Raw genomic sequence first — 22,698 nt, forward strand, 5'->3', positions numbered from 1 at the left:
TTATTATTATTATTATTATTATTATTATTAAGTACACCATGTAGTTTTCTGTTGTACCAAATACAGGTAAACTAATAAATTATTTTTCCACAATACTTGAAATAAACATACACACATACACACTCACATGTCATATGCACAACATGCTATGGACGTCCACACACTTACATGCTTATTGTGAGGCTGCTTATCTAAATTACAATCATCTGTAAGTTAGATCTACAAACAAAGTCGTTTGTTAAGTTCCGAAGTGTTCCAACGTGCGGACATAGTGGAGATTTACTCTCAGCGGAGCCGCAAAACAAGTCCGTGTAGGCGGGACTGTGAATCCATTGGCTGTATAGACTGTATAGTGTATGATTGGCTGCAGCAAAATGATGGACAGCTAACTTTGGTTGATGATTGGCTTAACAAAAATGACTGTTATAAGAACTCGGTTGTGTAATCGGCGTCATACGAAAATGATTGACATGTGCTCTAGTTACGCCCACTGGTGTTTCTGTCGTTAGTTCCTTCTCAAGAAAACGGAAGTATTTTCTGTACTGTCGCCATTACGCGCGTTTAAAATATTTCACGGTAAGTTCATCCTATTTGTTAAAATGCGATGTCGGTGCAGTTTAAACAGCGTGTTTTGTAAGTACATAGTTCTGTGTTTAAATCGTAGCTCAACCCAAAAGTGGATTAAATGTAAAGATTAAAGTCCTGGTGAAGTTAACGCTACGCATCTAAAATGACGGACACTAAAATGGCCAAGTACGATCGCACAGTTATATTTTTAAATAATATTTAACTGGCTCGGATATACGTTGTCAGTTATTGTAAATCTCGATTTTAAGTCGTAGTTAGTCAGTAATCTTTCCAAATTCTCCCAGTTTAAACTCCTCTGGCCTAAACGTAAAGTTGCTGCTGTAACGTTTGTTTTTTACAGTTAGTTTCCTGTTCAGTTTCAGCCATTTTGTAGTGTTGTCCAAATCCTCACTGGACAGTTCAGATTCCCTGTATAGTTCATTATCTGTATTATTAACTATAGTTTGGGATGGGACGGTCAGTACTGACGTTTCTACGCTTGTTTGGAGTTTCTGAAGCGCAGCGTTTTGAAACTCTGATCCGAAGTGTGGCTCAAAGCGGCCATGTCACGTGACCACGGCTAAACGAAGCTTGTATTTCTACAGGTGTGATACGGAACCTGCCGCTCCTGTCTTTGACTGACAGTGTCTGAAACAAACCTGATCACACATCTGACTCAGTCACAAACTCTATTAATACTTACAAGAAAACACACCCAAACTTTGTGGATTTTGTGAGAATAGACAATTTGAGAGACGGAGAGATTCAGTGTTGTCTAGATAGAAGGTTACTGATAGGACATATTGACTGATAGGCTAGTGAGAGACATCCAGTGAGCAGTAGGTAGGATAGATATAGTGACATTAATATATAGAAAGTGTATGTAGAGAGAGATCCTCTGGTTTACTGACAGGAGTGATGTGCTGTACATCCACACATTTCTATAATGGTAAAAACACCTGTGCATGCCAGCAACATGTGTTCTATGTGAATTCATCTTTTCCAAGACTGAGGAGGTAATTTGGGAAGAGAAGAAGCCCCCAAAACAGCAGAAGAACTAATATTTTATAATATAAATATAAATAATAATAAATATATAAATGTGAGACATTGTTCCTTTATGTTACTTTATTGATCTTCATTATCCATAATCATAATGATCTACATTCACAACACTTCCTTCTGCTGTAGATGAAACCGGTTCCACACAGACAATTCACTAAATAGGTCTGCACTTCATAGAATACGGAGTACATGTGAACCCACACAACCCTACAGAGTACATGTGAACCCACTCAACCCTACAAAGTACATGTGAACCCACACAAACCTACAGAGTGCATGTGAACTCACACAACCCTACAGAGTACATGTGAACCCACACAACCCTACAGAGTACATGTGAACCCACAGAACCCATGTGGTTATTTATCCCAGTAAACATACTGGCATTTTGTTTATAGATTATCTTTCTAAATTTCATGTCTTACACATGAAACTGAAATACCTGGAATTTGAAATACCTTACAGAACACAACTGAAAACAGAAACATCTTTTGTTTCTTTGTTTGTTGTGTGGTGATTGCTCTGAAATATTTATTGATCTTATGTATTGATAACCTGGCATAACCCACCACAATAATATCTATGCAATGTAGTTTAGACTTTGTTGTTTCACAGAATAGAATCATCAAGATGTTAGCAAAGTGGTCACTGTGGAGATCATTGACAGATTGCTTCTATTCTAAAGGCCCAGAAGTGTTGGAAGAATTATGAGTGAATATTATTTAATTAAATTTTTTCCTTATAATATATTTATCCAGTTAAACTTTGTGTCATTGGCTAAATATCAGTCGATTATCCAGATAAATGTTGTCATTAGCTAAAGATATTGGTTGAATATCCAGTTAAACTCTGTGTAATTGGCTAAAGATATCGGTTGTATGGTTGCATGAGTTCAGACGTCATTTCTTGCAGGAAGCAGTGCTGAGTGTTACCCACACAGTAAAACTCTGTTTGTGTTAAACCCAGAGACTCTGTGTTACTGATAAAATGTAAGTCGCGCATCTTCATATTGGTGTTTTGTGATGAAAAAAAAATGTTAGTTGATGTTTACAGTTACTAACAAGCAGGCATGCTACTCCATGTGCTCTCTGTATAGGTTTAGTTTCACTTTCATGTTTTAGCATATTTCTCTTCTGGTAATACTGTTTCATATCAGCCGGGAGATTTACTTCCTTTGTGTATTAGGACAAAGCTACCACCACCTATAGTGTACCGTAAATGTAGTGAACAACTGATGTACACTGATTAAGGACAAAGATACCACACCTATAGTGTACCGTAAATGTAGTGAACAGCTGATGTACACTAATTAAGGACAAAGATATATAATATTAATTCATTAATACTAGTGGTGCCAATCAATTAAAAAATTAATCAATAAAAATAGATTAATCATTATTAATCATGAAGTTTAACATTTTAATACAGTATTACAATGCTAGTATTTATTTGTATTTTGGGGGATAAAACAAATACATGTGTAGTGTTAGAATGAATGAATGCATGATACACTGGTTTAAGGATTCCATTTGTTCTTTAACATCTCAGATTAATAGAATAGCAAGGAAGCTGCCATTCAGCACAACGGCTGTTGTCTCCTCAGTCATCGTATTATCTGTTGTCACTCCTGTCAGTAATTCAGACTGGTAAAAATCCATGCGGGATATATGGGAAGACGCTGGGGTCAAACTTGGAAATATGATTCATTTGCGTAAAAAAACAAAAAGTTAATGTTTTTAAATTCATCATGAGTGTTAAGGCTGACAGCCCTAATAAATACATTTGAAAGCATTCAGATTCCAGTTTCCCACTGTGTGAAAACAGTACAGTAGAAGCTCTCAGAAAACGCCTCCATCTTCCTCTGTGGCACTTTGAGAACCTTTGGAATGTCTGATTGGGCATCATGGAGATTTATGATTTAAAATGTTTGAAATATTGTGACATAAAACAAATGATGGTGCACAGCTTTATGGGAATAAAGTTAATTCTAAATTCATTAAGAATAACTTTTGTGTGTATAACTGTTTTTGTGTATTCAGTGGAATATTTTAATGAATCCATAACAGTGTGTTCAGTATTCTGTCATCACTGTTTCAGTTCTCCAGCCACGTAATATGTTGATGTGAGTTTCATCAGGAATTGATTCAGTGTGATTCACTCTGTGTGTATGAACTGTTGACAGGGAGCAGAGAGCAGCATCTCCAGTGTCCAGCTATGTGTGTGTGAAGAGGAACAACTCCATGATGGAGCCTCATAACTCCAGCAGTGGAGGAGGAACCTCTGACCCACAGTGAGGAGCTTTCCATCAGCACTTAATCTGAGGAAACAGGAAGAGGGAATATTCAGGATAAATGAGATGTAGTGAAGGATGTAATTACTCAACACTTTCCTCATCTTCATCAGGGTAGAGAGAGCAGAGCCTCCAGCTCCCAGCTGTGCGTCTCTGAAGAGTGAATCACCTCCAGCTCCCAGCTGTGTGTCTGTGAAGAGTGATGCATCCATGGAGCCTCCTCTTGCATTCAGCAGTGGACCTGTGCCCTCAGTCCTACGGTGAGTGACACATTACACACTCAGATTCTTTCATAAGTGGGGTGGATTTGTTCCTCCCAGTGTGTGAGGGAGTGAAGTTACCCCAATATTACAACACTAATACCCTAGTAAACAATGTCACCATTCTACAAGACAAACTAATAAGAGGGGTTCACCACAGGTGTGTTTTAGTTTTAGGAGAAAAGGAGTGTGGTATGTTTGTGTTGATGACAGACAGGTGTGTGTGTGTTGCTGAAGGATGTGTGTGTGTGTGTGTGTGTGTGTGTGTGTGTGTGTGTGTGTGTATGTGTGTGTTTGTGAGCAGTATGTTTGTGTTGTGAAGGACAGGTGTGATGTGTGTGTGTGTGTGTGTGTGTGTGTGTGTGTGTGTGTGTGTGTGGTATGTTTGTGTAATTGCTGATGTGTGTGTGTGTGTGTTCCTGAAGCACAGGTGTCTGTGTTTGTATGTGTGTGTGTGTGTGTGTGTGTGTGTGTGTGTGTGTGTGTGAGTGAGCGTGGTATGTTTGTGTTGGTGAAGGACAGGTGTGTTTTTGTGTGTGTGTGTGGTATGTTTGTGTAGTTGCTAAAGGACAGGTTTGATCTGTATGTTTGTGTCTTTGTGTGTGTGTGTGTGTGGTATGTTTGTATAGTTGCTGAAGGGCAGGTGTGTTTGTGTGTGCGTGTTCCTGAAGCACAGGTGTCTGTGTGTGTGTGTGTGTGTGTGTGTGTCTGTGTGTGTGAGTGTGATATGTTTGTATTGCTGACGGACAGGTATGATGTGTGTGTCTGTGTGGTATGTTTGTGTAGTTGCTGAACGGCAGGTGTGTGTGTGTGTTCCAGAAGCACAGGTGTCTGTGTTTGTGTGTGTGTGTGTGTGTGTGTGTGTGTGTGTGTGTGGTATGTTTGTGTAGTTGCTGAAGGCCAGGTGTGTTTGTGTGTGTGTGTGTGTTGCTGAAGTAGAGGTTTAATGTGTATGGTATCTTTGTGTTCCTGAAGGACAGGTGTGATGTGTGTGTGTTCCTGAAGGACATGTGTCTGTGTTTGTGTGTGTGTGTGTGGTTGTGGTATGTTTGTGTAGTTCCTGAAAGACGTGTGTGTGAGTGTGTGTGTGTGTGTGTGTGTGTGTGTGTGTGTGTGTGTGTGTGTGTTCATTTGTGTTGCTGAAGGACAGGTGTTTTTGTGTGTGTGTGGTATGTTTATGTAGTTGCTGAAGGATGTGTGTGTGTCTGTGTGTGTGTGTGTTGTATGTTTGTGTAGTTTCTAAAGGAGAGGTTTGATCTGTATGTTTGTGTCTTTGTGTGTATGTGTGTGTGTGGTATGTTTGTATTGCTGACAGACAGGTGTGATGTGTGTGTGTGTGTGTGTGTGTGTGTGTGTGTTGCTGAAGTAGATGTTTAATGTGTATGGTATATTTGTGTTCCTGAAGGACAGGTGTGATGTGTGCGTGTGTGTTCCTGAAGCACAGGTGTCTGTGTTTGTGTGTGTGTGTGTGTGTGTGTGTGTGTGTGTGTGTGTGTGTGTGTGTGTGTGTGTGTGTGTGTGTGTGTGGTTGTATGTTTGTGTAGTTCCTGACGGACAGGTGTGTGTGTGTGTTTGATTAGTTGCTGAAGGACAGGTTTGATCTCTATTTTTGTGTCTTTGTGTGTATGTGTGTGTGTGTGGTATGTTTGTACTGCTAACGGACAGGTGTGATGTGTGTGTGTGTGTGAGTGAGTGTGTGGTTGCTGAAGGACAGGTGTGATATATGTGTGTGTGTGTGGTATATTTGTGTAGTTGCTGAAGGATGTGTGTGTGTGTGTGTGTGTGTGTGTGAGTTTGTGGGTGTGTAGTTGCTGAAGGATGTGTGTGTGTGTGTATGTGTGTGTTTGTGAATGGTATGTTTGTGTTGTGATGGACAAGTGTTGTGTGTGTGTGTGTGTGTGTGTGGTATGTTTGTATAGTTGCTGAAGGGCAGGTGTGTTTGTGTGTGTGTGTTCCTGAAGCACAGGTGTCTGTGTTTGTGTGTGTGTGTGTATGTGTGTGTGAGTGTGTGGTTGCTGAAGGACAGGCATATTGTGGGTGTGTGTGTGTGCGCGTATGTGTGAGAGTGGTACGTTTGTGTTGGTGAAGGGCAGGTGTGTTTGTGTGTGTGTGTGGTATGTTTGTGTAGTTGCTAAAGGACAGGTTTGATCTGTATGTTTGTGTCTTTGTGTGTATGTGTGTGTGTGTGGTATGTTTGTACTGCTAACGGACAGGTGTGTGTGTGTGTGTGTGTGTGTGTGGTATGTTTGTGTAGTTGCTGAAGCGTGTGTGTGTGTGTGTGTGTGTGTGTGTGTGGTATGTTTGTGTAGTTGCTAAAGGACAGGTTTGATCTGTATGTTTGTGTCTTTGTGTGTATGTGTGTGTGTGGTATGATTGTCTTGCTAACGGGCAGGTGTGATGTGTGTGTGTGTGGTATGTTTGTGTAGTTGCTGAAGGATGTGTGTGTGTGTGTGTGTGTGTGTGGTATGTTTGAGTAGTTGCTGAAGGACAGGTTTGATCTATATGTTTGTGTCTTTGTGTGTCTGTGTGTGTGAGTGTGATATGTTTGTATTGCTGAGGGACAGGTATGATGTGTGTGTCTGTGTGGTATGTTTGTGTAGTTGCTGAAGTCCAGGTGTGTGTGTGTGTTCCAGAAGCACAGGTGTCTGTGTTTGTGTGTGTGTGTGTGTGTGTGTGTGTGTGTGTGTGTGTGTGTGTGTGTATGTGTGTGTGTGTGTGTGGTATGTTTGTGTAGTTGCTGAAGGCCAGGTGTGTTTGTGTGTGTGTGTGTTGCTGAAGTAGAGGTTTAATGTGTATGGTATCTTTGTGTTCCTGAAGGACAGGTGTGATGTGTGTGTGTTCCTGAAGGACAGGTGTCTGTGTTTGTGTGTGCGTGTGTGTGTGTGGGTGTGTATGTGTGAGAGTGGTATGTTTGTGTTGGTGAAGGACAGGTGTGTATTTGTGTGTGTGTGTGTGTGTGGTATGTTTGTGTAGTTGCTAAAGGAGAGGTTTGATCTGTATGTTTGTGTCTTTGTGTGTATGTGTGTGTGGTATGTTTGTATTGCTGGCAGACAGGTGTGATGTCTGTGTGTGTGAGAGTGGTGTGTGTGTGTGTGTGTGTGGTATGTTTGTATTGCTGACGGACAGGTGTGATGTGTGTGTGTGTGTGTGTGTGTGTGGTATGTTTGTATAGTTGCTGAAGGGCAGGTGTGTTTGTGTGTGCGTGTTCCTGAAGCACAGGTGTCTGTGTGTGTGTGTGTGTCTGTGTGTGTGAGTGTGATATGTTTGTATTGCTGACGGACAGGTATGATGTGTGTGTCTGTGTGGTATGTTTGTGTAGTTGCTGAACGGCAGGTGTGTGTGTGTGTTCCAGAAGCACAGGTGTCTGTGTTTGTATGCGTGTGTGTGTGTGTGTGTGTGTGTGTGTGTGTGTGTGTGTGTGTGTGTGTGTGTGTGTGTGTGTGTGTGTGTGAGTGAGCGTGGTATGTTTGTGTTGGTGAAGGACAGGTTTTTTGTGTGTGTGTGTGTGTGGTATGTTTGTGTAGTTGCTAAAGGAGAGGTTTGATCTGTATGTTTGTGTCTTTGTGTGCATGTGTGTGTGTGGTATGTTTGTATTGCTGACAGACAGGTGTGATGTCTGTGTGTGTGTGTGTGTGTGTGTGTGTGTGTGTGTGTGTGTGGTATGTTTGTGTAGTTGCTGAAGGCCAGCTGTGTTTGTGTGTGTGTGTGTGTGTTGCTGAAGTAGAGGTTTAATGTGTATGGTATCTTTGTGTTCCTGAAGGACAGGTGTGATGATGTGTGTGTGTTCCTGAAGGACAGGTGTGATGTGTGTGTGTTCCTGAAGGACAGGTGTGATGTGTGTGTTCCTGAAGGACAGGTGTCTGTGTTTGTGTGTGTGTGGTTGTGATATGTTTGTGTAGTTCCTGAAGGACAATTGTGTGTGTGTGTGTGTGTACGTGTGTAGTTGCTGAAGGACAGGTGTGTGTGTGTGTGTGTGTGTGTGTGGTTGCTGAAGGACAGGTGATTCTAATAAAGTGTCCAGTGAGTGCAGGTACCAGGTGGAGTTGATTGGGTAAGAATGTTGTGGGTATAATTGGTTGTTCTCTAATGTGATTTATTTTCACTATTCAATATCATCAGGAGGGGGAGTGAGAGAGCAGCAAATCCAGCACCCAGCTGTGTGTCTCTGAAGAGTGATGCATCCATGGAGCCTCCTCTTGCATTCAGCAGTGGACCTGTGAGCTCAGTCCTACGGTGAGTGACACATTACACACTCAGATTCTTTCATAAGTGGGGTGGATTTGTTCCTCCCAGTGTGTGAGGGAGTGAAGTTCCCCCAATATTACGACACTAATACCCCAGTAAACAATGTCAGCATTCTACAGGTCAAACTAATGAGAGGGGTTCACCACAGGTGTGTTTGAGTTTTAGGAGAAAAGGAGTGTGGTATGTTTGTGTTGATGACAGACAGGTGTGTGTGTGTGTGTGTGTGTGTGTGTGTGGTATGTTTGTATAGTTGCTGAAGGGCAGGTGTGTTTGTGTGTGTGTGTGTGTGTTCCTGAAGCACAGGTGTCTGTGTGAGTGTGTGGTTCCTGAAGGACAGGCGTATTGTGGGTGTGTGTGTGTGCGCGTATGTGTGAGAGTGGTACGTTTGTGTTGGTGAAGGACAGGTATGTTTGTGTAGTTGCTAAAGGACAGGTTTGATCTGTATGTTTGTGTCTTTGTGTGTATGTGTGTGTGTGTGGTATGTTTGTACTGCTAACGGACAGGTGTGATGTGTGTGTGTGTGTGTGTGTGTGTGTGTGTGTGTGTGGTATGTTTGTATTGCTGACGGACAGGTGTGATGTGTGTGTGTGTGTGTGTGTGGTATGTTTGTATAGTTGCTGAAGGGCAGGTGTGTTTGTGTGTGCGTGTTCCTGAAGCACAGGTGTCTGTGTGTGTGTCTGTGTGTGTGAGTGTGATATGTTTGTGTTGCTGACAGACAGGTATGATGTGTGTGTCTGTGTGGTATGTTTGTGTAGTTGCTGAAGGGCAGGTATGTGTGTGCATTTTTGTGTAGTTGCTAAAGGAGAGGTTTGATCCACATGTTTGTGTCTTTGTTTGTATGTGTGTGTGTGTGGTATTTTTGTATTGCTGACACAGGTGTGGTATGTTTGTGTAGTTGCTGAAGGACATGTGTGTGGTTCATTTGTGTTGCTGAAGGACAGGTGTTTCTAATCAAGTGTCCAGTGAGTGCAGGTACCAGGTGGAGTTGATTGGATAAGATTGTTGTGGGTTTAATTGGTTTGTTCCCTAATGTGATTTATTTTCACTATTCAGTATCATCAGGAGGTTGAGAGAGAGAGCAGCAAATCCAGCACCCAGCTGTGTGTCTATGAAGAGTGACAGGTCCATGGGTAATCCTCCTGTATTCAGCAGTGGACCTGTGACCTCAGGCCTAGGGTGAGTGACACATTACACACTCAGATTCTTTCATAAGTGGGGTGGATGTGTTCCTCCCAGTGTGTGAGGGAGTGAAGTTCCCCCCAATATTACAACAATAATACCCCAGTAAACAATGTCACCATTTTAAAGGTCAAACTAATAAGAGGGGTTCACCACAGGTGTGTTTTAGTTTTAGGAAAAAGAGATTCAGCATCATCTACCCACACACACATTCTCCAACTCTCTTACTTGTAACTGATGGCTTGCAATGCCAGCAAGCTGCCACCAGAGGGAGGCCATGAGCAGGGAGTTAATCAGTGTTCATTAGTCTGATCTCCCACAGGTGCCCCACCCCATATAACTACTTCACTAAGGACTCTATGAAGCCTTGGTGTGTGGGTATTTTTTCAAGTGGAAAGTTCCCAACAAGAGTCTCCTGTTGTCTTTCTTCATTCATGTCTGTGTTGTCTTTTGTTTTCTGGGGAGGGTCCCTCTCCATCAGTTGTTTATTAGGAGGAGAAATGTCCTGTAGCAGGAGGTGACCCTGTGTGTTTGTCTGTCTGTCTTAAAATTGTTTTGTTCTGTGTTCATTTCCTGCTGTGTTTCTGGAGAGAAACAGAGTGTCCTGAGTCTACCACACACACGTAGTAGTTAGAGCTGCGTCACCACACTATTGCAGACGCTGGTTTGACCCTCAGACCAAACGAGTCACTTTGTTTTTCATCAGAAGTGGCTGAGGGTTTTCTGGCCCTTCAACATCTCTTCACTGCTGAACTCTTTTGTTTGTTCGTACTATTAAACAGTAAAAACACCCGTTATGTCTCCACCAAGCAGTCCATTCATTCCTTCACTCCCCATCACTCCCCATCACTCCCCTTCACTCCCATCACTCCCTTCACTCCTTCACTCCTTTTTCCCAGTAGTGTAGGAGGTAGAACAGTGTGGTCTTGCTCACCCACTCCATCAGTTCAAATCCTCTCAGTTGTGTAGTTTCCTGTTCAGTTGTCCCTGTTCCACCTCATATGTGTTTGGGTCCATCTAGGAGGTCCTGCTTACCTGAACAGGTGGGACAGTCCAGTTCTGTGATACTGACACTATAGTAAAGTAATAGTGGTGGTTCTGGTTTCATTAGTTTTAGAAATTGTTACATGCAGGTGGATGAGACGTCAGGATACAATTGCTGAGGACATTTATTAGGTCTCAGGAATCACTGTCATAACAGGAAGAACCACACAGGACACAGACCAACTGGGGTAATAAAGAACCACACAGGAGACAGACCAACTGGGGTAATAAAGAACCACACAGGAGACAGACAGACTAGGGTAATAAAGAACCGCACAGGACACAGACCAACTGGGGTAATAAAGAACCACACGGGACACAGACAGACTGGAGTAATAAAGAACCACACAGGACACAGACAGACTGGGGTAATAGAGAATCTCACAGGACACAGACAGACTGGGGTAATAAAGAACCACACAGGACACAGACAGACTGGGGTAATAAATACATTACAGAAAGGGGAAGTTTAGCTAGTATCATCTACCATATCAGTTAACTCCATCCATTTTTATTGTGGAGTCTGTGGTACTGGAGATCCACAGCCATACCACACAATGTCAGAGGGAAGGAACATTCCTTCACCTTTCTAACCACAAAGATGGTGTAGTCCTCCCTGATACACTCCGCAAGAATCATTTCCCATCTCCTACTCCTACCTAAAAAATGTTTTAGAGAAATTGTTTCTAAAGATCAAATCACACAGATGTGTTGTATAAGTGGGCAGTTTTCAGCTTTATAAGAAAAGCTAATTTTGTAAATGCCAAACTGAAAGATTATTGGACACAGTATGGAACAAATCACAAGTGATGAAAAAGGATTTACATTGTCTTAGAAAAGTTAAAGCTTTAATTGTTAGTAAGGAACGTTGTTAGTGTTTCATGGTCTGAGCAGTGTGCAGTGGTGTGACTGACACCCCTCACCTCCTGACTCTCTCTGGGTCTGAGTTGATGTCTGATTGACTGATTCCCAATACAGCGACACATAGATTCTGCACCAGAACAACATGGAAATAAATGAAACGTGTTTTAATACTGTAAACAGGTTTCATGATGTGTATCATACAAACACAACATTTAAAGTATTCATAAATGATCCGCAGCTGATCTCAGACCTGTGTTGATTTTGTAGCACTACAACAGGGTCAGTAAGATAAGGAACAGGACCAAACTCAGTCCCACAGCCAAATCAACCAGGCCAAGAGAGGAAGAATCACCAGCTGATCTCCTGGGAACTGAACAAAGCACATGAATCACGAAATGATTTGTTACATGTTTGATCTATGCTGTCTTTTAAATTGATTAAGAAACATTTAAATTCACTGTTTTCTGACCTCTGAGACTCAGCTGTGTGGTGACTCCTCTCTCTGGGTGTTTACAGTAGTAGACACCCTCATCTGACTTTGAGACTGTACGGATGGTCATTTCATCTGCATTCTGGGTCTGGATGAGTGATCCATCTTTATATAAAGTGATGTGTGATGTGATAGTGGGGTGAAGTAAACAGTGTAGAGTCAGAGGATCTCCTTCAGTCACAGGATGGACAGAACTCTCCAGAATCACACCACCATCTAGACCAGACAAAATACTTTTTTTTTATTACCTAACAGGTTTGGGACCCAGAATATAAATACAATACACCCAATCTTTGGAAAGTAGAATAATGTCATACACACACACACACACACACACACACACACACACACACACACACATTTCATCCAGAACATGCTAAATTAACAGCTTTCTTTATTAACCCTCACCCTAGTTAACAATGTTCTTGGTCAGTATCTTATAGTTCTGCTAGCGTGTCCACCATGGGTGCAGCCTGTCAGGACGCTTCACCCCTGATTATCCTGCCTGCTGCCCCACAGCTGCTCTACTACACCACTGTCTCTCTCTCTCTCTCTCTCTCTCTCTCTCTCTCTCTTTCTCTCTTTCTCTCTCTGTTCTGGTGCCCTCTGTTCTGTGTGGATGGGGTGCATATAATTGTTTGCGTTCCAGTATACATTTCCCAGTAACCGGTGAAGCACCATTCACATAAACATTATTCTGCATCACCAGAGTGAGGGCCAGGGGCAGCTTCTCTGGTTATTCTGCTCTACTGTCAGTACAGTGTTTGGGTTGAAGCCGTGTATCACATCATCATCAGCATCATGTACACAACCATGAATTTAACTTGGATGTTTATAAACTGTAGATTATCCATTAAAGTCTTTGTTTTGTTTGTCCACAGTGACCAGAAGAAGCCTGTAAACATTTCTAAAGAAAAGCTGGAGTCAGTGTTCAAGGTGTGTAAGTGTGTGTGTGTAAGTGTGTGTGTGTAAGTGTGTGTGTGTGTATGTATGTGTGTGTGTGTGTGTATGTGTATGTGTATGTGTATGTGAGTGTGAGTGTGTGTGTGTGTGTGTGTGTGTGTGTGTGTGAGGGGGAAGGGTCTTTATCATTAGAGTGTGTTTAGATCACAGATCATGATGAGACTCTGTGGTTTACTGGTTCATGCTTTACTTTAATGCTTTTTGTAATTTAACTGATAATGAACGAAACTCAAACTTCACAAACTATTATACTTTTATAACTTTATAAAATTAACTAATATTTAAACTTTAAGATACAGCTCAGTTAATGTGATGCTTATGTTCTTTTATAAACAATGTCCACATGACCCCACAATCCCACTCAGTTCAGTCCTCTCTTCTGTTTAATGGATTATTATGTGTTAAAAAGATCTGTATATAACACTAGTTTTACTGATACTGTTTATTTAGGAGCTGGAGGACAAAATCATCTCTCTGGTGAAGAATGAGCTGAAGAGATTTAAGAATCTACTGAGCTCAGATTACCTAGCATGCACTGAGAGACAGGTGGAGGATGAGGAGGATCAGAGCAGTGTCAGAGAGGGGGCGCTGAAGATCACATTGCACTTCCTGAGGAACATGAACCAGACAGACCTCGTTAACACACTACTGACCAGTAAGAGCTCTGGGTCATGACATTATTACATTTAGCAGGTGCTTTTATTGAAAAAAATATTGTGAGTACAATTCAAGCAGTTGAGGGTTAAGGCAGTGGCAACAGTGGCAACTTTGTAGTGGTGGGGCTTGAACTGTCAACCTTCTGATTGTTAGTACAGTACATTAACTGCTGGACTATGTGTCATGTGTTTGCAAAATGCTGTTTTGAGGATACATTGTTATTCTTTAGGGCTGAGATTTAATTTGACCAATGAGATTTGACCACAAATCACTGGCAGAAGTTGTGATAGAAAAAAATATACTATGGCCACATACTACACCCCCCCCCCCCCCGAGTATCAGAGTATATGTTCGTGAATGAATCGTGTGAGAGTTTGGATGCAATCACCATCAAGTTTACTCACAAGTGGAATAGTTCAAGTGGTCATACACCAGTGATCAGACCTCAAACCAGCCCATCTAACGATAAACTCAACCCAAAACCTAATCCTAACTCTTACCCTGGCCCTAATCCTGACTAAAACCCTATCCGAAATTCAGTTAAAATCCATCTGTCAACTGCAGATCTATAACATCTTGTTGAGTATGTATTATTCCTGTTATATGTTCTCAAGTTCACACCTGCAGATATGAGCTTTGATACTCCAAATAAAGTGAAAAGCTACTGAATTCATCAGATTATAAACAGATTTTATTGAAAGAGTTATTTAAAACACTACCTAATTCGTTAATCTACTGAATGTCTTCAGATGCTTTACTTCTGTTACATCACTGATGTGTTACTGAGGGTCTTTTGAGCGTTTATTTAATGTTAAAAGCATCACTTAAAAGAAAGTGTCACTTTATTCTATGGAACTGAGATTAGAACACAGGTCCTCTCACAGATCACATTAGAACACAGGTCCTATCTCATAGATCACATTAGAACACAGGTCCTATCTCACAGATCACATTAGAACACAGGTCCTATCTCATAGATCACATTAGAACACAGGTCCTATCTCACAGATCACATTAGAACACAGGTCCTATCTCATAGATCACAGGTTGTTTTCTACACCCCGTCCAGTCTGGGTTGTAGATCTCCTCAGTCAGGTGGTAGTTACCAGTGTGTGTGGTGGAACCTCAGCTGGTTTCTAACTACTAACCATTCGGTGTTATTGATAACCAGTAAATATTATCAACAAAATTATGTATAATACAATGTCTGTTAATCTTATAATTTAAGGTTTTCAGTCCTTGAATTGGCTAAGATTTACCACTGGAAGTTTCATGCCCAATCTAGCAGGAATAAACAATCTATTTATAACAATCTGTTTATCTCTTTTCCTGTAACTCTTGTAATGAGTCTTTTATGAATGAATCTGAATCTAAAAGAGATTAGCATGTGTTCTGTTGTCTTCCTCTTTTATCAGAACTGGCCCCTGCTTGCCACAGAAAGCTCAAATCCAAACTGAGGGACAAATGTCAGAAGATTCATGAAGGAATCTCACAGCAGGGAACCACAGCACTTCTGAATGAGATCTACACAGAGCTCTACATCACAGAGGGAGGGAGTGGAGAGGTCAATAATGAGCATGAGGTGAGACAGATTGAGGCAGCATCCAGGAGACGAGCAACACAGGAGACACCCATCAAATGCAGTGACATCTTTAGACCCTTACCAGGACAAGACAAAGCCATCAGAACAGTGCTGACTAAAGGAGTGGCTGGAATTGGTAAAACAGTGTCTGTGCAGAAGTTCATACTGGACTGGTCTGAAGGAAGAACAAATCAGGATGTTCTCTTCATATTTCCACTTCCTTTTAGGGAGTTGAATTTGATGAAGGAGAAAAAGTTCAGTTTGGTGCAGCTGCTTCATTGCTTTTTTCCAGAAATGTGTGAAGTAAAACCAAAACATTATACAAACCACAAAATTCTGTTCATCTTTGATGGTCTGGATGAGTGTAGACTTCCTCTAGATTTCCAGAACAATGAGAGATTGTGGGATGTAATAGAGTCGACCTCAGTGGATGTGCTGCTGACAAACCTCATCAAGGGGAATCTGCTTCCCTCTGCTCTCCTCTGGATAACCTCTCGACCAGCAGCAGCCAATCAGATCCCTCCTGAGTGTGTTGACCAGGTAACAGAGGTAAGAGGGTTCAGTGAACCACAGAAAGAGGAATATTTCGGGAAGAGAATTTGTGATCAGGGCCTGGCCAATAGAATCATCTCACACATGAAGTCATCAAGAAGCCTTTACATCATGTGCCACATTCCAGTCTTCTGTTGGATTGCAGCCACTGTTCTAGAGAGAATGTTGGGTGAAGTAAAGAGTGGAGAGATCCCCAAGACTCTGACTCAGATGTTCACACACTTCCTGATCTTTCAGCTCAGACACAAAGACGAAAAGTATGGAGGAAGTATGAAAGGTCAAAAAAGGACTCACCCAAACCAAATGACAGAGCATGTTTTGGCACTTGGAAAACTGGCTTTCCAACAGCTAGAAAAAGGCAACCTGATCTTCTATGAGGAAGACCTGAGAAACTGTGGCATTGATGTCAGAGAAATGTCAGTGTATTCAGGAATGTGCACTCAGATCTTCAGACAGGAGTTTGAGCTACAGCTGGGGAAGGTGTTCAGCTTTGTACATCTGAGTGTTCAGGAGTTTCTGGCTGCTTTATTTGTGTTTATTTCCTTCATCTCCACCAACACCAATGTGCTGCAACAGAAACACCCTGGATTTTTCAGTATTTTCAAAACCCCAATGTCTGTCTTCCTCAACAGTGCAGTGGACAAGGCCTTACAGAGTCAAAATGGACACCTGGACCTTTTCCTCCGCTTCCTTCTGGGTCTCTCACTGGAGTCCAATCAGACTCTCTTACGAGGCCTACTGATACAGACAGGAAGCAGCTCTCACAGCAGAGAGGAAACAGTCAAGTACATCAAGGAGAAGATCAGAGAGAATTCCTCTCCAGAGAAATCCATCAATCTGTTCCACTGTCTGAATGAACTGAATGATCATTCTCTAGTGCAGGAAGTCCAAACATACCTGAGCAGAGGAGGTAACCATCATCTCCATGGAGCCAGACTTTCTCCTGCTCAGTGGTCAGCTCTGGCATTTGTGTTGCTGAACTCAGAAGAGCAGCTGGATGAGTTTGACCTGAGGAAATATGACCCATCAGAGGAATGTCTACTGAGACTGCTGCCAGTGGTCAAAGCATCCAGAAAAGCCATGTGAGTATTTTCATTTAGAGATGAACAGTGGGTGTAGCAGGCAGTGGATGTTCTTGACTCAGAAGGTCTTCTGTGAAAAATGAAAAGGAGAGTGAGAGAGAACATTAGAGAGAGAGCAGGATAGAGAGATCCTACATTAAAGCACATGTAGGTGATTGAAGGCTCCAACACCAAGTGCTTAAGTTAAACCATAAAGTTGTGGAACATTGGAATGTAGTAACACTGTCCAGTGATTCAATACAGTCCAGTGATTCATTAGTCTAAATGTATTAATGATGGTTAAATGATATTTGATGTCATGGGTAGTTGTGTGCCTGTGTGTTGAGAATGGTCCTACATTTACAACAGTGGCCAACAGTGTTTATAGTTCACACTCTTAGTGAAACAGACAGAAAATGTGCTGCAGTGTAACATATAGAAATGTTCAAGTATGAACTATCAGTGTGTACACGCGCACACACACACGCACGCACACACACACACACATGCATGCATGCACATACACATACACACACACACATCACACCACACAGTGTAACATACAAAAGGGTTCAAATATGAACCCAGTTCAGCTTTCTGACTAACATTACAGTTCAACCACTACTGACCAATACAGAGAAAAGCGTACAAGGATGAGCATGACCAATGTGTACATATGCGCACACACGCACACATATATATATTTCACACTGATGGCAGTTTTCAAACTTTATCACAGGTTTTCTTTAGAGCCGATGATGGTGATTGGGCACATTAGAAAGGTGTAGGTGTTAATATAACTATATCTGAGACACTTTATAAAGGTGTAGGTGTTAATATGACTTCATCTGAAACATTTTCATTGTTTAAATATTTTTACCAAGGCAGTTTGTCATAATCTAGTTGTAAATAGATTTAAGTCAAAATAAACTAACATCATTAACAGCAATTGATTCCAGTACTATTTCAGCTCTGTGTGATTGAGATACTTGACTTTTAATTAGAAGGTTGCTGGTTCAAGCCCCACCACTGCCAAGTTACCACTGTTGGGCCCCTGAGCAAGACCCTTAACCCTCAATTGCTCAAGTTGAACACAGTCATAATTGTAAGATGCTTTGGATAAAAGCATCAGCTAAATGCCATAAATGTAAAATGATCAGTGTAACATGCAGTGACGTTCACAGCTCTGTGTAATCAGTGTAACATTCAGTGAGTCTCCCAGAAGCTCATGCTGTTACTACTGTCACTCAGCTAAAACTGTAACAGGTTACTTTTGTTGCTCACATAGAGTGGGACCAATATCTCAGACCACTAGTGAAATTGATTGTTTTGCATTTCTCTCAAGTTTAATACAATACTTTTCTTTACAAATCATATGATCAGCATAATTTGAATGAACATTTGAAAGTTTTTTTCATGAATTTCAGAAAGTTTTAGTATTTTGCTCTACTCAAATGCATGTAAGCACAGTTGTGAAACTGACCGTATCAGTTGTTTTCTACAAAAAGTCAGTTGTCCTTGAGTCCTCACACAAGCAGTGCAGGAGACGTGAGTCAGTTCTGATCCAACTGAAACATGTGAACCATCCTCCTCTCCCCAGTATTTTACTGCACACACACAGTCCATGAAGGACAAACTCCAGGGACACATTTCATGTCAACAGCAGACATGAGATAGTTGCCTCACACACACTTAACTGACTGATGGAGTCTGAGTCACACACACCTGACTGACTGATGGGGTCTGCCTCACACACACCTGACTGACTGATGGGGTCTGCCTCACACACACCTGACTGACTGATGGGGTGTGCCTCATACACAGCTGACTGACTGATGGGGTCCCTGACTCAGCTATTAAGCCTCTAGGATTCTCGGTGCACCACACAGACAGAACTCAGGACCTCACTGGGAAAAGCAAAGGCAGAGGAGAATGTTTCATGATCAGTGACTCATAGTGTGAGCACAGGAATGTAAACACTAGTAAAAGATTCTGCTCTCTGCATTCTGTCATTCCTCCATAATCAATACTGCAGTGTTCATTATTCCATTATCACTACTGCAGTGTTCATACACTAATATTCACTACTGCAATGTTCATTCCTCCATAAACAATACTACAGTGTTCATGACTCGATATTCACTACTGCAGTGTTTATTTCTACATAATAAATACTACAGTGATTATTCCACCATAATCACTACTGCAATGTTCATTCCTCCAGTAATCACTATTGCAGTGTTTATTCCTCCATAATAAATACTACAGTGATTTATTCCTCTAAAATCACTACTGCAGTGTTTATTCCAACATAATCAATAGTGCAGTGTTTATTCATCCATAATCACTACTGCAGTGTTTATTCCTCCATAATCACTACTCTGCATGTCTTCCAACAATATTTTCTGTTTATATATTAGTGTGTTTGTATTTGTGAAACATTGAATGAGATCTATGTTGTTCTGTTTCCTGTTATGGTGTTAGGGGTGGGATATTTTGATATTTGGACTCTGATTATGGTAACTGCCATTCACTGACCTATGAACCAACCATCCATTATTTGGTCACCTGTCTTAGGTTGCTAATGAATGTTATTTGTCATGTCTTTGTCCATTTTGTCTTTGATGAAGACACAGTAGTGTTAAATGTTGCTGTGTTTGTAAAATTAAAAGGCTGAAAATGTATGTGTGTTCCAGACCTTCCAATCTCTTCTTTACATTTTTGTTAGCAGTTCAGATCTTTTAATTCATCATCCTCTGACTGAACTACATTATTTACTGTATTTACTCTTTTACAGACTATCTGGCTGTGGTCTCACGGAAGAGCCTTGCAAATCTCTCACATCAGTTCTACAAACAGAAAACTCACTGAGAGAGCTGGAGATGAATAATAATGACCTGCAGAATTCAGGAGTGGAGCAGCTCTGTGCTGGACTGAAGAGTTCATACTGTAAACTGGAGATTCTCAGGTGAGTTTCTGTGACTATTTTTGAATGTAAATAAAGAGCCATTTTAAAAATGTCAGTGTCAACTCCCTTATAGTACAGTATTAAACAAACATTGCCAGACAAGGCAATCTAAGGAAATATACACTTTTCTCTTCTCTAAATATTTCTAAATATAGTTTTCTGTTGAAACTTCACTGCATTTCATTAAATGACCACACTGTGGAGACAGAGTTACATTTGTGATGCATGAGCAGATTTTCAAGTCTAGAAGAGAAATATAACATTGTAAAGAGGAAACACAGATGAGTCCTTGTCCACCTGTACAGGTGTATTTATTACAATGCTGCTTCAACTAGCCAATTTTGGCATTTTGTTCACAAACTGCATTTTTTGTCACCTGAGCGCAGAAATTTAGCAAAATGTCTTACAGGATGAATATATTCAGAAACTCCAACAACAGTGTTGTAAAATGAAGTGTTCTAATGTAAAATATTCACTGAGTGATTTTATCTAGTTTATGTATAGAAACACTGTAAACATCAGTCATTCTAATATCTCTGCAAATAAGAGCCCTTAAAATCTTAATTAAAACATTTAAAGCTGAACCATTGAGGTTCTGGACACATTACAGGACACTTTTACAATCACACATGATTCCCTTGTGTTTTTGGGTGGGAGACCCTGTTCTCATTATGATTTACACCGTGTGTTCAACACATGTTGAGATGAGCTGAACTGACAGCCATGCTGGAGGAAAGAACGCAACAAGTTAATATTCATTCAATAGAACTGAAAAGTTTATTGGTTATTCCTTAAGATAAACCTGTGATCTCTCTCCACGGGTGTTTTTATGAAACATGTAGCTGGCTAATATTAGTAACCTTAAGCTTGCCAAGTTACAGTATAATGTTGGTTACTACACCTAGATACCTCATGCTAACGTCATATTAGCTTGACTTAGAAGTGAATGTTGGCTGCTAATTTTTTCATCAAACCAGAGACATGAAACTAAAATAGAACAGTGATGGTAGAAGACGTCGAGTCAGCAAAGAGAGAAACTGAGCAGACAGCTGACAGTAAACTCAGGACATCTGAACACAGTAGTGAGAAACAATGTTCAGCACTGGATGAGTGAACCTGTGGACTTAATTACAAGAGAGAAAGAAAGACAAACAAGACACAGTAATCAGGAGATTAGGAGGAGAGAATTAGTGAAGTTTGTGTGTGTGTGTGTGTGTGTGTGTGTGTGTGTGTGTGTGTGTGTGTGTGTGTGTGTCACACTGGGTGCCTGATGTACTGTAGTAAAGCTAATGAGGCTAATGTTAGCTTCCTTAAATCTAAGGAAATGGCTAGAAGATAAAATAATTCTGCTTGTTCGTTTACAGTTAGTATAGAGAGACAGAAAATAACCAGGATGAAGAGAAAGGGTAATGCTATTGCCATGGCAACCTTCTTTAGTAAGAAGACAGCAGGAGAGAGAAAAGACAGAAGAACTTGATGGTGAAAGTGTCCAGGAGGAGGACGTGGAAGAGAGTGGACACAGCAGACAGAGACAGAGGAGCCAGCTGTGTCCACTCTCACTGTAGCCCCACAGCTCTGCTGTAGTGTCAGCTGTGTCCACTCTCACTGTAGCCCCACAGCTCTGCTGTAGTGTCAGCTGTGTCCACTCTCACTGTAGCCCCACAGCTCTGCTGTAGTGTCAGCTGTGTCCACTCTCACTGTAGCCCCACAGCTCTGCTGTAGTGTCAGCTGTGTCCACTCTCACTGTAGCCCCACAGCTCTGCTGTAGTGTCAGCTGTGTCCACTCTCACTGTAGCCCCACAGGTCTGCTGTAGTCAGCTGTGTCCACTCTCACTGTAGCCCCACAGGTCTGCTGTAGTGGAGAGAAGTGAGAAGTGAGTCGAAGTTCTGATCCAACTGAAACAACATGTGAACGGTCCTCTTCTCCCCAGTATTTTACTGCACACATACAGTCCATGAAGGACAAACTCCAGAGACACATTTCATGTCAACAGCATACATGAGATAGTTGCCTCACACACACTTAACTGACTGATTGGGTCTGAGTCACACACACACACACCTGATTGACTGATGGGGTCTGAGTCACACACACCTGACTGACTGACTGACTGACTGGGTTCTACCTCACACACACCTGACTGACTGACGGGGGTCTACCTCACACATACCTGACTGACTGTTGGGGTCTACCTCACACACACCTGACTGACTGATTGACTGGGTTCTACCTCACACACACCTGACTGACTGACTGACGGGGGTCTACCTCACACACACCTGACTGACTGATGGGGTCTGCCTCACACACACCTGACTGACTGATGGGGTCCCTGACTCAGCTATTAAGCCTCCAGGATTCTCGGTGCACCACACATACAGAACTCAGGACCTCACTGGGAAAAGCAAAGGCAGAGGAGAATGTTTCATGATCAGTGACTCATAGTGTGAGCATAGGAATGTAAACACTAGTAAAAGATTCTGCTATCTGCATTCTGTCCAATCAGTACTGCAGTGTTCATTCCAACATAATCACTACTGCATTGTTTATTCCTCCATAATCGATACTATGCCTGTCTTCCAACAATATTTTCTGTTTGTATATTAGTGTGTTTGTATTTGTGAAACATTGAATGAGATCTATGTTGTTCTGTTTCCTGTTATGGTGTTAGGGGTGGGATATTTTGATATTTGGACTCTGATTATGGCACCTGCCATTCACTGACTTATGAACCAACCATCCATTATTTGGTCACCTGTCTTAGGTTGCTAATGAATGTTATTTGTCATGTCTTTGTCCATTTTGTCTTTGATGAAGACACAGTAATGTTGAAATGTTTCTGTGATTGTCAGATTAAAAGGCTGAAAATGTATCAGTGTGTTCCAGACTTTTCAAGCTCTTCTCAAATTT

The 22,698-nt window shown here is 41.5% G+C and overlaps 1 protein-coding gene across 14 annotated transcripts in view; it reads left to right on the forward strand.

Annotated features, from left to right (window-relative positions):
* The first annotated feature begins 483 nt into the window (after nt 1-483).
* Nucleotides 484-22,698, forward strand: part of LOC118241386 (NACHT, LRR and PYD domains-containing protein 3-like) — a 49,070-nt gene continuing 26,855 nt past the window's right edge. For 12 of the 14 annotated variants that reach the window (XR_014120278.1, XR_014120277.1, XR_014120279.1 and 9 more), the window contains exons 1-9: nt 2,603-2,621; nt 3,815-3,922; nt 4,036-4,182; nt 8,302-8,415; nt 9,481-9,603; nt 12,886-12,940; nt 13,418-13,622; nt 15,040-16,840; nt 19,617-19,787. Coding sequence is in view for 11 of the 14 variants with exons in the window: in XM_081708708.1 (XP_081564834.1) it covers nt 2,620-2,621; nt 3,815-3,922; nt 4,036-4,182; nt 8,302-8,415; nt 9,481-9,603; nt 12,886-12,940; nt 13,418-13,622; nt 15,040-16,840; nt 19,617-19,787 (2,726 nt within the window). In the remaining 3 variants the exon portion in view is untranslated. Of the gene's footprint in view, nt 577-2,602; nt 2,622-3,814; nt 3,923-4,035; nt 4,183-8,301; nt 8,416-9,480; nt 9,604-12,885; nt 12,941-13,417; nt 13,623-15,039; nt 16,841-19,616; nt 19,788-22,698 lie in introns of those variants that run through there. The other 2 variants (XM_081708709.1, XM_081708710.1) reach the window with 2 other exon arrangements.

Source organism: Electrophorus electricus, unplaced genomic scaffold (assembly GCF_041902795.1).
Source record: "Electrophorus electricus isolate QZ-2024a unplaced genomic scaffold, ASM4190279v1 Scaffold111, whole genome shotgun sequence".
NCBI classification, from domain to species: Eukaryota; Metazoa; Chordata; class Actinopteri; order Gymnotiformes; family Gymnotidae; genus Electrophorus; species Electrophorus electricus.